This window comes from Rhyacophila brunnea, unplaced genomic scaffold, assembly GCF_057557595.1.
Source record: "Rhyacophila brunnea isolate RB1 unplaced genomic scaffold, BYU_Rbru_1.0 scaffold_16, whole genome shotgun sequence".
Lineage (NCBI taxonomy): Eukaryota > Metazoa > Arthropoda > Insecta > Trichoptera > Rhyacophilidae > Rhyacophila > Rhyacophila brunnea.
Genome location: NW_028232816.1, coordinates 27,882,403 through 27,899,555, shown reverse-complemented (window position 1 = coordinate 27,899,555; position 17,153 = coordinate 27,882,403). Strand labels below are relative to the sequence as shown.

General features: G+C 37.2%; 1 protein-coding gene across 1 annotated transcript in view; it reads left to right on the top strand.

Moving 5' to 3' along the window:
• The window catches only part of LOC147074586 (atrial natriuretic peptide receptor 1), a 189,313-nt gene extending 173,731 nt beyond the window's left edge, over window positions 1-15,582 (top strand). The window contains exons 12-23 of the mRNA XM_085943988.1: window positions 514-598; window positions 1,802-1,957; window positions 2,035-2,185; window positions 3,370-3,546; window positions 4,693-4,852; window positions 6,328-6,486; window positions 8,504-8,672; window positions 9,065-9,067; window positions 9,817-9,963; window positions 12,814-13,006; window positions 14,131-14,404; window positions 15,335-15,582. Of these exons, the coding sequence (XP_085800114.1) occupies window positions 514-598; window positions 1,802-1,957; window positions 2,035-2,185; window positions 3,370-3,546; window positions 4,693-4,852; window positions 6,328-6,486; window positions 8,504-8,672; window positions 9,065-9,067; window positions 9,817-9,963; window positions 12,814-13,006; window positions 14,131-14,404; window positions 15,335-15,582 (1,922 nt within the window). The remainder of the gene's footprint in view (window positions 1-513; window positions 599-1,801; window positions 1,958-2,034; window positions 2,186-3,369; window positions 3,547-4,692; window positions 4,853-6,327; window positions 6,487-8,503; window positions 8,673-9,064; window positions 9,068-9,816; window positions 9,964-12,813; window positions 13,007-14,130; window positions 14,405-15,334) is intronic.
• Window positions 15,583-17,153: the final 1,571 nt, after the last annotated feature.

Sequence of the window (17,153 nt, the reverse complement as noted above, 5' to 3'; positions counted from 1 at the left end):
AATTGAAGGGTTGAAAGTCTTTACCTAGGGTCTAAGTGCCAAAAAAAGCTCTACATAGAACGTTTCAATATTGTCCTTGTTTAAATATTTTATTCTTCCTTTGTTTATTTTATCTTTAGAATTATGTAAACTTATCATAATATCATACTGATATTCTTCTGTAACTTTCTAAAAATAAAAATGTAAGTTTTCATACTATATGTATGGTTTTATTCTTTTTTGTTATATATTATCTCAGTGTCACATTTTTGGCACTTAGACCCTATAGACTTTCAAACCTTCAATTACCGAGAGCACAAGCGACCCACGAAATGCAGTCGATTATGGTCGAAAACCATAAGTATAGAAAAACATAACGGCTTTCAACACATTGTCATTTTCGTACATTCAGTCATTATGCAGTTCGTGCATGACGATTTTCAGAATTACCTAAAAATATGAGAATTAAGAGAAAAATATACTTACTTAAACATCGCCTTACTATATTTTTTTATAATTTCATGCTGCTAACAGACGCCATAGACATATTTTTATATGGATCTTTTGGGTTCGGAATCATTCTAGCGTTTGCTTGCACATTGGCTTGCCTAGCATACAAGTGAGTATTAATATTTTATAACAAAGTTTGTATTGTAATAATATGGTCTTTCTGTAACGATAGTTTCTTTCGCAGTTAACAACTTCCATCTCTTGGAATGTGATCAAAATGGGTAAAATAATATGTAAATCTAATCTGAAAATACAGTCTTAATATATTATCTACTTGACCTAATCCAACCTGTATGGTGCAAGTGGCTAAATTAGTAAAATATATTGGCCGGAATCCTATGCATGAGGGTTCGAGTCTCGCCCGATATCAAATGGCGAATAGAGATAACCGCTTTGACTCCATATCATTACACCAGTTAATTCTTGACTGGATATAGTGGCTTCGTTTGCAGGCTCTTTGGGCTTGGTCTTGTTACCCGTTCAACATGTCCATGTGGCGGAGACATACAGGATACAAACCACATCCCCTGGGAATGTCCTAAAATGTGTACGTAACGGGAATAGCTGCTCAAGTCGGTTCAACCAGCTATTGGGTCCATCGGACCGTCCGACCTGGTCGCCACAATGGCCAATTTTATTGCATTTAGAAAATTTGCGGTGTCATACTGCCAACGTGAAGATCTCTTAACTTAGAATGTTCGGCAGTTTTGTAGCAGCTTTAATTTGTTACTTACTAAAATTTTTAATATTGCCTCAACGTGCTCATCTCTCCCATGGATACCTACCTTAACTTAAAGTCCTGTAAATTCAGTCAAAGTGCATTTGAGTCATAAAAAAATGATGCTTCACATATCCAAACCTAGAGTCCCGTGATACGCCCGATTAACCGGGTGTGGTTTGGAGGGGCCATTAGCCTCAATGTTTCCGGATTATGATATTGTATAAACGCTCAACTATGCATCATTAGGCAATTGATGCATTGTTCAATGTCATCTTTAAAATTCTAGCATCAACTCGTAGACCCTGATCTTGTCAATTCTGGTGTAGTCCATTTACATTTTGATACGCACCGGAGCACAACTTCGGTTCATGAAAGCCCCGAAACTATCGCACCATCTTGTGGAAAAAATAATATAAGGCCATATAACAAAAAATCTAATAATAATCTTTTTATAAAATATACATAATATTATGTTGATATTCTTAGAAAATTATCGGGTGCTCCGGTTCGTAAAATTTTCCATTTCGAGTGCTCTACGCACTGTGCTGTATTATTTGCAAATTATAATATAATGCATTCTTCTAATTCCAGACATATGCGGCTGTCAGCTGATTTAAACAATATGTCATGGAGAATCAGACCAGATGAAGTTCTTCTTGAAGTGGGCAAACCGTTTGGATCAAAACTGGGACTGCAGAAAATCAATGATGTATTAAAATTCACACACATAATATTAATACAATATTTGTTCAGAATGGCTTCTTTACAATTCTCAATAAGATCTCTTCATTTCCAATGTTTCAGTTGAGCTACGGACTGCACAGTGCAAGAGCATCCATAGTTTCTTGCAATTCCATTCCTCCAGCGCAAGTTTTTACCACGATAGGAATTTATAAAGGGAATAGGGTCGCCATTAAAAAGGTCACAAAGAAGAAAGTTGATATAAATAAGAAACTTTTATGGGAAATAAAACAGGTAAGTTTTGTGATATTATTCGTTGCGATGCAAAACTATAGCTAGGTGCTTAAGTCCCTAAGCCGGCTCTCACATCAAAACTCGTCTCGCCTTCAATGTGTCGCATACGTCGATGTGACGTCTCGTTTTTCACAAAACACACGTTGCCAAATGGAGCTCCGCAGTTTGGTCGAATGCGACTTTTTAGTTTGAAAAAAAACATCTACTGTTGCAATCGACAAGTCGCATGCTTCTCGGGCTACGAGTCGCCAGGACGCATATTAACACATACGAAGTGATCATTCCTATACAGGCTCACCGATCGCCGTATTCAAATATTCGAAGGTTGCGTGTGACTATTGCTAGGTAGATGTGCGCGGTCTTCATACGCAACACCGGATCGACGTTCTTGGAAGGCTGTGTGGCAGACGAGGCGAGATGTGATAGCTGGTAATAGCTGAAATGCGTGGCTAACTTTAAGAGACCAATTTCGGCGACGTAAGTTCAGTGAGAGAAACATATATTATTCTTATTAGAACGCCTAAGTAGAAGAGAGAAAGAATACATTGTGATTGACGAGGAATGAACTGAAGTTAATACTGAGGCTAAGAACAGGGCACACAATGGGCAAAATATTTGATGTCCTCATGGGAAGAAGCGAATCACAGCTCTGCGATGAATGTCATGTTTTAGAGGACATTGTACATATAGCACTACAATGCCCTAAATAATATGAACTTCACAGAGTACAGCTGCGAATTGCGGATATCTATGAGAATGTCGACAAATTGAAGGGTGTCCTGACGGTGGGTAAGACGGAAGAGCTAGGCAAAATCGTAACGTTATTTAACAGAATAGGAGTGAGGACCTGATCGACGGATCCCATTCTAGAAGAGAAGAGGCGATATGACAGCGAGGCGCAGTCAAAGCCTCGGTAAAATCACAAACAAAAAATACATTGTGACGTCTTTCTTAATATTATTCTTGTTACAACGGCTGCTTAACGTCGCAACTCTGCATTACACTCATAGATACTTTTATTTGTTTAATATTCCTTGTTCTTCAATGTGGTCTTTAACAATGTGTCGATTTGGACGTGACTCTTTCGAAAACCGGCAAGTCCACAATTCGGTCAGAGATACATTATGATCACTTATTTTATTAACTAAAAGAAATACTCGATATTTAAATTTTATTATTTTCAGGTTAGAGATGTATCCCATGAAAATACTGTAAGGTTCGTTGGGGCGTGTATAGAATGTCCAACTGTGTTAATACTCACTGAATATTGTCCAAAGGGCTCTTTGAGAGACGTGTTGAATAACGATGCTTTAAAACTAGATTGGAATTTCCGTATGTCACTGATTCACGACATAGTAAAGGTAAGCAGAACTGGTTACATGTCATTTTTACAAATATATCATTTCCGAAAACATTTGTACGTCTTATAGATAGCAGAAGAACATTTTTTTCTGAATGGTCATTTGCACAATTAAAAAAAAAAAACACGTGCCATTTGTTTGATATCGTGACCGGAAACTTGTACGTATGCAGTTCAATGACAATTATTAATGGACAACGCACTCAGTACAGTAGCTAGCAAGTAAATTCATTCATCAAGTACATTCGCACATGTATAGGTAGACGTCACGCAATTTCCATTATGCGATATCACGCATCGGGAATTTATAGCAATATCACCTTTATTGTAATGGCGTTAGAACAGTATTTCTAGTGTCAATGTTCATTTGAGCGAACCCGTTCAAACCGAACCATTCGGCAGACCCGACAAAGAGCATCGGGAATTTATAGCAATATCACCTTTATTGTATTGGAGTTAGAACAGTTTATGCCATTCGGCAGACCCGACAAAAAAGTGTGTGTCATTTTTTTGTCTAGATGCTTCGTCCATATTAATGTCATTGATGCAGTTCGACACCGTGAAATGTTGTGTCGAAAATATATGGCCGTATATTAAAGACCGTCCAACCTCTTTGGGTCGTATTTATAGTACTGACATAAAATTCATGTCTAAATAAAACACGGTTCTTGTCAGTTTACACTTTACAGGAAGCCAGCGGCAAACAAATTTTGAAAATAACCGATATACTGGATTATTTGTTAGGTTGGGTTAGGTTAAATTAAGTTTTCATTCTTGAATTCAATAATTTTGCTATAATCAACTATGAAAATTGAATTAATGTTCATATTGAATCTAATAAAATTGGAGACCGTATAGTATGCGGTCATCTCTTACCAATGATATGTCATTGTCACTTACCGGTAGAAAACTCACGGCGAACTGAAATGTTTTACGCACATTTTACATGTAACCGTTTGATATATAAAGTGTATTTAAAAAAAATATGTGCCATTTAAATTTAAATAGAAAATTTCACATTAATTCGTAACAAATATTCGATAATTATGATAGGTTTGGTTTGACTTTTTAGAATGAAATTAGTATTAAAGTACTAAAAGACCCTTGACTTTGGTTTAACAAAATGATTACAAAAAAAATGTTCTAGGGAATGGCATACTTGCACAGCTCCGAGGTCATGGTCCACGGTAAACTTAGGTCCTACAACTGTCTCATTGATGGAAGATTCGTGTTGAAGATATCAGACTTTGGACTGTCGACGCTTATTACACCAGCTGAAGTTATAAAAGACCATAATTATTACAACAGTAAGTAACATAGATTCTCGTTATGTGGGAAACCATTTTGCTTTTTCCTTACATCATCATCATCAACCGGGGTCGATTCACTGCTGGGTGAAGGGCTCACATAGCTCCCTCCACACTTCTCGGTCCTTAGTTTTTCGCTGGCAGGTGCATCCACAGAACTTTGTGAATTCGTCTATCCAGGGGGTTTTAGAGCGTCCATGTGGTACCACTGTATGAAGGTATTTGTCCAGTTGTTATCCACTCGCCGAGCAACATGTCTAGCCCATTACCATTTCAATTGCTTAGCAACATCTATCCCATCGCTTACTCTTGTCTGCTTCCTTATCCCTTGGTTTATTTTGTGATCTTTCTGTGTTACGCCCAACATGCACCTTTCCATTCCACGTTGTGCTTCTCGTAATTTTTGGAATCTTACATTAAGTGTCCATGTTTCACACGCATACGTGAGCGTTGTTGGCACACATTGCTTGAACACTTTACGCTTAAGACAAAATGGGAAGTCACATTTGAATAATATACTATCCAAGCGCCCAAATGCACGTCTGCGAGCAATCTCATCATACATACCACAGTCGATTGACATTAATCGCACCGTGAGTGTAAAACCAAGGCATCTGCAAATTTTTCAATTTCGAGATTAAATGCAAAACAACTGCAAAAGTCGTGAACTTGATCATGTAAAAATGAAGTAACTGAAAGAACATGCAATATAATATAGATATAAACAAATACTATGGTTTTTGCCCAAGATAGGTGTAGTTTCTGACCTGCTCGATTAAGTGCCATTGACGAGAATCGCTTTTCAGTACAATTCATTATAAAATAATTAGAAGTGAAACTTTCCACAAGAAAAGTCGCCACGATAAGATATTATAAATAAAACCATCATTAATACCTCCTAGTCGAAACATAAACATTAGGCGTAAAAATTGTGTGATTGGCAATCTAATGTATTTGGTGGCGCTTTTAGCAGTGGACTGTAATTTGAAGGTGTTGCTGGTTGGTGGATTACGGATCTAGGGGGGGGTTAACATAGGATGCCAGACACTGACCTTTATGTTGAGAAAGCTGGCGCGCGCTGGGGCTGATTCGGTGTTCACGCACTCACGCACTGCTAAACGGACGATACACTTTTGATGGATGCTATAGATGCGACGTTCACTACAAACCGTAACAGATTTAGTGTGACGAAGGTCGAACAGATGCATTTTGTATGAATCACGCTGTAGTTGACGCGGCCTCGTTCGTATCGTATCGGATAGAGCGCGATAACTTTAACAAGCCTACGCGGTCGGCTGTCTTGGAGTAACTGAATGTTATTCGCAATCACGGTCGTCTCATGACCCGTGATTGCTGGTTGCCTTGTCTTGTGATAATAATAAATAAGGATGTGAGGTAAGTGGGGAAATAAGGGATGACGGCCACCATATTTGAAAGTAACAATTATTGATGAAGTATTGGTGTTTTAATTCCAGAACTACTATGGGTTGCTCCTGAGCTTCTTCCTTTGACAGTGATACCGGGAATACCCGCCACACAAAAAGGAGACGTGTACAGTTTTGGAATTATTCTGGAAGAAATCGTCGTTCGAGGCGGACCTTTCGAAGCAGCTAGACAATTTTTAGACCCTCAAGGTAAACTTCAATAATAATATTATAAAAAATTGTATTTAGGTATATTATAACCCACTATTCAGTATCAAAAAAGCAGGTCGTTGGCGATTCTACGGCACTCTCCCATTGTCATTATTCAACTTGAACAAATGTATTACATTTGGCTGATGACACACACATTAAACAACAATAATAATTAATTATTGACTTTCACCACAACAAATAAATACTTTTGGGAGTAGATGTGGTGTGTGAGATAATGTCGTTGTTGCTTGTAGGCTTCAAGGAGAGGTTATAATCGTGGATACGGATGTACTGGTGAGATCGATGTGATCAAGAAATTTATTATATTAATGAACTGAGAGACTTGAGTCCAGTGGAATAATAGTTGACTACGTCGAGTGAAGGACTCGTGACGGACTCGATGAGTGAGTGAGGATTCACGGATTGCCCGTCCAATTTATACAAATGCAGGACATTATATTACAAGAGATATTGTCGTAATTAATAAATCATAACAGACTCTTCTGATTTAGTTATGATTGAGGAATCATTATCGCTCTATTGTTTTGTTTTGGCAACAACACATACCTATTAATGTGTGTCACTCGTTTAATGCTGAGTGGTATGATTGCTACATACTCAATTTCAAATTACAAGTTGTGGTATTTTTGGGTATTTATTTTGATGAGGTCACGTGGGGTTCCTCGTAATTCATTTCAAGACGACTTTCACGTAACTGGTTGGATTTACATTTTCACTACTCAATTTCTATGCGTCGGGTGTGGGTCTAAATCCCCAAGGCCGGAATCCCGAAGGTCGAAAAACCATTTTTTTGTGGAAAATGGGTTTTGTCTCTCTTGTAAAATTTCAAAATAAGTGCTAAGATTGCGCAAATTTTTACAGGAGAGACAAAAACCCACTTGTTCTAAAAAAAAAGGTTTTTGTCTCTCTTGTAAAATTTGCGCAATTCAAGATAAGTGTTAAGATTGCGCAATTGTTACTGTTTATATTTTTTTTATTTTTCGGGATTTCGGCATTTGGGATTCCGGCCATTCGGGATTTCGGCCATTAGGGATTTCAGCATTCGGGATTTCGGCATTCGGGATTTCGGCCTTCGGGATTTAGGCTTTCGGGATTTCGTCCGGCACCCCTATGCGTCTACCTATTGTACGATCTGTTATGCCCCTCATGGAAGAAAGCAGAAGAATCAGGTGACTTATATTTATGTTGAAAGGAACCTGAGGTGGTATGGTGGAGTTCTCCTTCCTTACCGCCACCTTACCATGTACTATATTTCCGTGCTGCTCCCGAGTAGTATGCACAGCTGTTTTGTTTAAAGACCTTCGTCTTGAAGGTAATTGTCAGGTAATTTACCTTCAGGGATGTGTTTAGACTAGATGGCGAGAAGATAATCGGGAAACAATAAGCTTTCACGAAAGTTAAAACAAGTATATTCAACGTAAATGGAAGTACATATACAGCGGACAATATATACGTGTTACAAAGAATTTAAAATAATAGACGAGGCCGCGAGGTGCGTGGACCTTTTTATAATGTATTGTGGTTGCTAATATGCTAAAATATGCTAAAAAATAAATAAATTGATTAATAATTGAAAATTGACTTCTTGTATATGATCAGGCGTGGGTCCATAGTACTATGACCGTCTGCTGGCCCACATTTGTGTATAACAAGTTATAATAATTCTGTAGGTATTGCATCATATTACATGGTTATTGTTTATTAACCCTTATTAAGAGGCCATCCATGGACTGAAACCGTATGCGGTTTAGATCTGTGTGCCATACTAAACTTCCATGACCAGAAAAGATAAGCTTAGTATGGCACACGGTTCTAAACCGCATACGGTTTAAGTCCATGGATGGCCTATAACTAAAGTTTGGTAGGTATAACATACCAACTGTGAAACTTGGGAGGTCATATGACAGATCGACGGGTTGGACATGCCTGCTATATGTTATTATATTACAAAATGTACGAAAAATGGTTATAAACATTGGATTTCTGTCTATAGAAATTATCAGCAGAGTTGGGGCAAGAGAGACTCCTGCGTTTAGACCAGCCGTGGAACAGCGAGACTGCCCGGACAACCTGATCGACTTGATGGAGAGGTGCTGGAGTGATAACCCTGACGACAGACCCACATTCGATACTTTGAAAGGGACAGTTCGCTGCGTTATGAAGTACACATATATTTTATTTTTTACTGGGTACTTCTCACTGCCACTCCCTTGAACCAGAACATCTGAACACTTGTAATAAATATATTGCAACTGAACTATTCCACCTACGATTTTTTTGTACTATCGGTACTTAGTGCACAATTGTATGTGTTGTGATCTGTATAAAGTTCTTTTATGGTATGTGAAAAAATCCATAATCTTTACTTATTTTCTCTCTCTTATATCTTTAGACTAAATGACGTCGCGTAGGGGTAGGCAGGCCATGTGCTGCAAAAGGGTGGCACATTATAAAGAGTAACAAATGAAAGAACGAAGATAAACATTGTAACTTTTGAGAGTAGTTGTGATTTTCTGTGAAGCATAATATTATTATGATTCGATAGCTTCGTTAGAGAGTAACAGCTTAGTTTAAACAATAATTGAAACATAAAAAATCATGACAGCGTACCTACCAGTGGTGAAGGCTCCATTTTTAAAGCCTACCTTCTAAGAAAAATAAAGATCTTCAAGTATTTAATTAAAATTAATATAAATAAAGAAATGTGTAAAAAAATTGAGTCATCTATCATCAGAATTTAGAATACCGTTTAGTTTAGAATCAAAAATAAGTGACAAGCGCCATCTGTTCTCAACTAAACTAACAAATTAATGGAGAAATAATCCCAGGTCTATTTTATGTGGCCCGTCACCTACGGCCCGTCACCTACGTCACGTCAGACATGTCTGGAAATTTGTATGGAGTTTATAAGCGATAGGCGAACAGCCTAAACTCTATATGGATATGTTTGTTGTCGATGCCGTTTTAGCAAATAATAAATAAATAAGAAGATTTAAAAAAATTATTTCTATTGGGTCCAATCAGATATAATTATAAATTGTTTTTAAAAATCCCTTAGATAAAGAATTGGAGAATGCTATTTACCTACTGTAGATTTACGCAGAACTTGTTACTGACTTTTACAGAGTTGCTTTACAATGAATGAGAAATCTCCTGCATATCAATGGATATCAAGCAATCACTTTCTCATGTGTGCACTCCGTAAGCTTGCGCAGAAATGCCCAACTTGGAGAGAATACTGCATCGGTTGATTGCAATACATTTTATAGATTCATGTTAATGAATAATATATGTTTTTAATTTCAGAGGATATTGTGATAACCTTATGGATGATCTATTGAGACGTATGGAGCAGTATGCCAATAATCTAGAAACACTAGTCGAAGAAAAGACAGAACAATTATCACTAGAAAAGAAAAGATCTGAAGAACTTCTTTACCAAGTGCTGCCGAGGTTTGTGTGATACTTTCAAATTACAAACAACATTATTAAATCATATTATCTAGTATTACCTACTTAGTTTACATATCAAATTATAATGAACCTGAGAAGGCTTTCAACAGTCCGAACCGCCCTTCCCTCTGGAGGATACTAGGAGCATACGACACCTCTCCCAAGATCATTGCCAAAATCAAATCAAAGGCCCACTATATTCAGACTATAGCACAAAACTGTGAATTTAGATCATAGTGCGAACATGTATTACTATGGCAGGATCTAAATGGCTGCAGATTTTTAGCGACACACGTTAAATGTAGAGCGAAGCTCTTTCAACAATTGCTGTAATACCGATAATTTGTGGCTTATAATTTATCAAACAGATGGCACTCTGTGTTTATTTTTTTAGATTATGCAAATCAATCGACAGTGACTAGTAATTTGAGTTTAAAGTCGAGCGAGATAACTCGCTGAAGGCATAGAACCGGTTAAGCAATGACTAGCACTACCATCGGAAATCGCAATTTAGTGCCGAGGTCTGTCTATAGATAAAATCCCTGCATGAGAATAGCTATGCAGTGTCAGAATTGGTAACACTGTCGCAGCATGGTATGGGGGTCATGACTGAAGTTAGACAGGGATGAGTCTTTGCTTCGTTTCTCTTCAGCATCCTCTTCGACTTCATACTACAAAAGTCAATAGGTATCACCTTATTGAGACAGATTGTAATATTGTAATTCAAATTGAAATATATACATATACAGATACGAGGGTGGGTCAATAATTCCTTAGAAAAAAGCATTAAAACAGTTTTTATTTTTGTATTTTTTTTTTATTTCTCAACATAATCTCCTTGGAGCTCAATACACTTGGTTAGACGTTTCTCAATTTTTTTTAAACCGTCAGAAAAATAAATTTTCGGAAGGTCCTCAAAATAAGCATTTGTCCGATCGATGACTTCTTCATTTGAAAAAAAACGTTGTCCACTTAGCCATTTTTTTAAGTTTGGGAAAAGGAAAAAGTCACTGGGGGCTAAATCTGGCGAATACGGTGGGTGGTCGACCAATTCGAACTTCAATTCTTCAATTTTAGCCATTGATCGTAAACATGTGTGAACACGGGTATTGTCCTGATGAAAGAGGATTTTTTTCCTGTTTAAATGAGGCCGTTTTTCTTCAATTTTGTTTTTTAGCTGGTCCAGTAAAGATGCATAATAATCCCCTGTTATTGTTTTTCCTTTTTCCAAATAGTCAACGAAAATAATTTCACGTGCATCCCAAAATACAGTAGCCATAACCTTACCAGCTGATTTTACGGTTTTCGCCTTCTTTGGACATGGTTTGCCTTCGCAGTCCACTGCTTTGACTGTTCTTTCGTCTCGGGAGTATAGTGGTGTATCCATGTTTCATCTACAGTCACAAAGCGACGAAAAAATTCATCCGGATTGCGTTGCATGAGCGACAACAGGGCTTTAGAGGCCACCACCCTATTGCGTTTATTGTCGACTGTGAGCAAACGCGGCACCCATCTTGCAGAAATATTTTTCATGCCCAATTTGTCATGTAAAATAGAAATGACGCTACCTTTTGAGATCCCTGTAACCTCAATTATCTCACTCAACTTTAATCTTCGGTCACTTAACACCATTTCGTGGATTTTATTGATCATTTCTGGTGTAGTCACCTCTACAGGACGTCCTGAGCGTGGTTCATCCTTTGTTGATGTACGACCACGTTTAAATTCATTTAACCAGTTATAAATAGTTGCAAGTGAAGGAGCAGATATTCCGTGAACTAAATCCAACTCATTTTTTATTTCCTTTGCTGTTAACCCTTTTATATTAAAATGTTTAATAACAGCTCTAAACTCAATTTTCTCCATTTTCCATTTTTCCATTTTCCACAAGCAAATTTTTTTTTTAAATGTACGAGAAACACACAACAACCCGACCAATCTGATTGAAACTTCGCAGCATACTGAATCGGTAGTGCCGCTGCATGAAAACAAACCGCTTACAGTACTAGTCGCGCCACCTGTCGGCTTTTCTAAGGACTTATTGACCCACCCTCGTATATTCTTTTTAACATTACAAAACGCCGTAAAGCCCAATGACATTACGTCGCTGTAGGATTGGTTTTCCGAATAGACCAAATGTTCAGGAGACAAAAAACAAGTTTCATAATCCTATATTTAAATACATAGAGATATTTAAATTGTTATTTTTACAGCATATTAATGATGTATTCATTACCATTACAAAGTAATTTAAAGAAAGGGATGGTTCTCGTCCAATTAGATACAAAAAAACATTCTGCATTAAGAGGTCGATTTCGACAAAAACGGATATTCGTCAAACCAATCCTATAACGACGATTAGTATAGTAGTATAAGCGAAAAAATCATATAAATACCCCCAGGCTTGGAGAAAAAAAAACACATAAATGTATTGTGACCTCGCCGGGAATCAGACCCGGAACCCCCGGATGAAAAGCAAGTTCTTTACGTACTGGACTACTGTGAAGCGACATAGGGTACGACGATGATGCTATCCTATTCAGAAAATCAATACAGGTTACCACCATTTTATTTATTTATATATTAAAACCTGTCCCGATCCAGATTTCCCCTGACTAGCGAGTGCCGACAGCTTTAAATACCTGCGGGTACACATCTCGATAGACTTCCCAAAGAAAGCTCGCTATCCGAATGAAAATAGTTGTAGTAAAATTCAACTCAATGTGGAATGGAATGTATAAGACTCACCGCCTGTTCGACGCTTGCATTCTAACGATGTTACTACTGGGTTCTGGGTTTCTGGGTGACAGAATACGTCTAATCTATGGATTATATTTCTCAATTTTTCAGGCTTGTGGCCCAGCAACTGATGGCTGGAGAGATGGTACAGCCGGAGCAATTTGAATGCGTGACGATATACTTCAGTGATATTGTTGGGTTCACAGCTCTGTGTGCTCAGAGCACTCCCATGGAAGTTGTGGACCTCCTCAATGACCTTTACAGCACGTTTGATAGGATAATTGGATTCTATGACGTATATAAAGTAAGTTATGGTTTACAATAAACACTGTAGAATTACATAATATTACAATAACCTAAAACAATCGCTTGTATAAAACTATCAATTCAATATTTTTATGAACCTCGTGCTTTTGTCAAATGTCATGGCCGAATATAGTGGGCCTTGGCTTTCATGTGTATGAAAATTGTGACCCATTGATTTTTATAGATCAAACTTTTCGATGCATTCTTCAATACCAATGATTATTAATAATTATTTTTCTAATTGTTGTTATTATTAAGGCTATACCTCAGTTGAGGCACGGTCTAAAAAGATCGTGTCTAGGCGATGCGCGGATTGCGAGTCGCCGGTGCAAATGACGCATGCCAAATGAAATATAATTTCGTAAGATCATACGGGTCTCCACAGAGTGGAGGTTTGTATTAACAGATTTTGTTTTTACGAGAAATGGATGTCAGCCACTTGCTCCACCCATTAGTTCCATACTCTGACTCATACACAAATTCAATATGTGTACTTGCCAGACCCAGGATTCGAACCTCGACGCTATAGGCCGATGCTTAAGCCGCGTGGCCATCGGGAGTGAATAATATTACCCAAATAATATTATGAAATTATCCATAAGTAGTTTCATCAACCCTCAATAATTGGTAGTATTAATATATTTTAGTTTTTCCTTTTATGGATGAACGATAACGTGTCCTTAAAATGTTGTGGGTCCCGGGTTCAAATCACGGGTCTGACTTAATTCACATGTCATTTGGAGTCAGAGTATGGACTTCATAGGTTAAGCAAGTGGCTAATATTTATTTCATGTAAAACAAAAATCTGTTAACCCATTCGCTGCGGACCTTTTAATTAATATTCAATTACCACATTTAAATAACATGCTAATTATATATAATGGCCACCTGATGGGCAACGCACCAGTTGTGTTGGACGCAATGAATGGGTTAATTGGGTTAATACAACCTCCAGTCTGTGGAGGCCCATATCTTTTTAAGTTATAATGATGTAATGGTAGGTACCTAATTTTTTTATCTTCTTATTATTATTAATTTATGTGTGTCATTCTAGTGTATAACTAAAACATACGCAGTATAAACAAATAATTAATAATACATACCAATCATTGTGTTTGACAGGTTGAAACAATTGGTGATGCATACATGGTGGTGTCAGGTCTCCCCGAGAGAAATGGCGATGACCACGCCCGAGAGATATGTCTAATGGCACTGGCCATCCAGGATGCGGTGAAGTGCTTCACTATTCGACACAGACCTGAGTACCAGCTCAAAGTGAGAATCGGGATCCACTCGGGACCCGTCTGTGCTGGAGTGGTCGGGGTCAAGATGCCGCATTTTTGTTTGTTTGGAGACACTGTTAATACGGCTTCCAGGATGGAATCAGCAGGGCAACGTAAGATATAATGAATATAATTATTATTAATGATATCATAAATATAATGATTAATAATATAAAACGGTTTCATCGTTTCCACTTGACGACAGGAAATGGAAATATTCATTCAGTTACACTCATGGCAACAGGGTGTAATTAATGGTGAGATCATATAAAGATGGATATTTCAATTCAATTCAATTTATTTATTTTTTTAACATATTGTGGACATTACAAATTATAAGTTTAAGACGTTCACAACATGACATTTAGAAACAAAGATATATAAATATAACAGTATTACATAAAAAAAGAGATATATCAGTAGATGAATTAGATAGGTACAAGGAAGTACACCGGATAAGTTAAGCAGACCCTATTTTAAGAATTTATAAAACAACATCCACCTAAACTCATTCTCACGTAGGTGGAATATATCAACACCCGAAGCAATTTCGTTGAACATAGTTATCACTCTCCCAATTGGCATTACCAGTGGCAGGTTGGTTCTGCACCTTGGGAGAATAAACAACTGATGGTCTCTATTTCTAAGATAGTTATCAGGGACACACAGGTCAACAAAACGTCGTAGATATGTCACTGTTGACAGAACAAAGCCATAAACACTAACACAAGTCACAAAATCACATACGTAGTCAAAATGGTTCACAATTTCAATACAGAGGCATCCGACAGACCTCATTCCATGCACACAACTTTGGTGACTACTGATCTACGTAATATTCCCAAAACTCATGTTTCTGTTATTGTTTTACTGCTACTATTGCACTACTATACTACTGTCATTGGAGTTCATGGCCTATTGTAGTATTAAAAGTCGTTCTGGATTTCCTATCAACTATTAGAACAACCAGAGGCTCCCTTGTTATTAATCCAAACTCATTGAGTTTAAATTGTTATAGCAATCTTTGTTTTGCACCATTCCAGCTCTGATGATTCACATGAGCGACGCAACCAAGCAAATCCTCTGCAGATTTGGAACATTCAAAATGGAGCACAGGGGCGAAGTGGAACTGAAAGGAAAAGGAAGGATGCTAACACATTGGCTGATAGGCTGTTCCGAACCTGACCCCAGGCCCCCGACGCCAATCCATTGCCCCGCAGAGCCTACTGAAATTGCTCCGTTTCCCCTCATCTTCCCGTCAGTTGTTTTAAGCAAGAGCTCAGAACCATAAGGAGATAAGAGAATAAATATTGCTTTCAACTTATATTGTATGTAGCATTTTAATAGTGGGTAATAAACTATTATATTCGATCCGAATTAGGATTGGCATATAGCTGGAATATACATGCTGTCCTGCTTTGGCATTTCTCTCGCAAAAGTAGATACCACGTGATATCTAATATCAACAGTTGTCAATACGATGTAACATTAATTTACTAATGTCGGTGGCATTTGTGGCGGTTTATATTTTTGATTCGATAATGACATCAACTAAGAAAAAAGTTATTAAAAGACAGTGTTGTATAGTCCATTCATAGTTAAACTACGTAGTTGACTGATTTATGTATGTTTCATATGTCGAAAATACGTTGATATAATTTTACATACATCAATCGATAGGGACAGCATGTCCGATTACTCTAGGTCTGTCAATTTGAATCATTTGAAAAATATATCGTAAAAGCAGGATCACACATATCCAGTTATTTCATTGTGTTTCGGTTAAGAAATTAATTTGGTTTTTCATGGATTTCGTTAATTGATAAACGGTGATTCAATTATTGTTGGCAAGTTTCTCCGGAATATGAGTTATGTCAAACTCAATTAATAATGGCCAAATCCTATGAGCGAAAGGAACGGAGAGATAAGTCTTGAATTTTGAAAAATGATTTGAATACTTGTGCTAATAATTAACCAGAATGAGTACAATATAACATAAATAAGAAAAGGGAGTTGAAAGACAGCTTGCGAGCCTAATACTACAAGGTTCTAAGTGTTCGTCCTTGAGAAAACAAACCAACAATGAAGTACTATTCTAAGCTGCCTCATTGTTACTTTTGTTTCGCCAAGAACAAACACTTAGAACCATGTAGTTCTCCACTCGCGAGCAGCTGTTCACTTAAAAGCTTTAAAACTCAATCTTAAACAAGAAAAGAAGTTATTTTAGACTTTTCTCCTTTGTCTTTTATGACACAGAATTACACTGAAACCAAAAAATCTCCAGTGCTGATCATGACTGAGTAAATTCCGACCATATAGTTACATAAACAATATCGTTTACATTACAGGTAATTTTCTGACAAGCAACTGAAATATACATAGAGTACCTAGTTACTTTATGACAGTGATCTCCAAACGGTAGCTCACGGCAGCATTTTCTGTAGCTCGCGTAGGATATTTTATCATATTTCTAATTTTGCCTCTCAAATTTTATTATTGGACTCCGAAATGAAATATTTTTCGAATTGACTCACAGATGATAGAAACAGAATCACAGATGTACATCTTGATAATTATTGCATCCAGATGGGAGTGAAAAGGTACTCACCGAGAATTGAAAAAATTGTTGAAGAAAGTGATAGCCAATATTTTCACTGATTATTTTTACTTCTACTCACACTTATTGGAAGATATTTTTCAATTATTATTTTGTTTGTAAATACATAATTAAAGTACGTATTTTATGTTTTATTGGAAGTCCGCTGTCCTAATTTATTTTAAGTAATATAATAATATTATGTATGGTATGGATCATCATCAGCCGAGGTCAATCCACTGCTGGATGAAGGCCTCCCCAAGCTT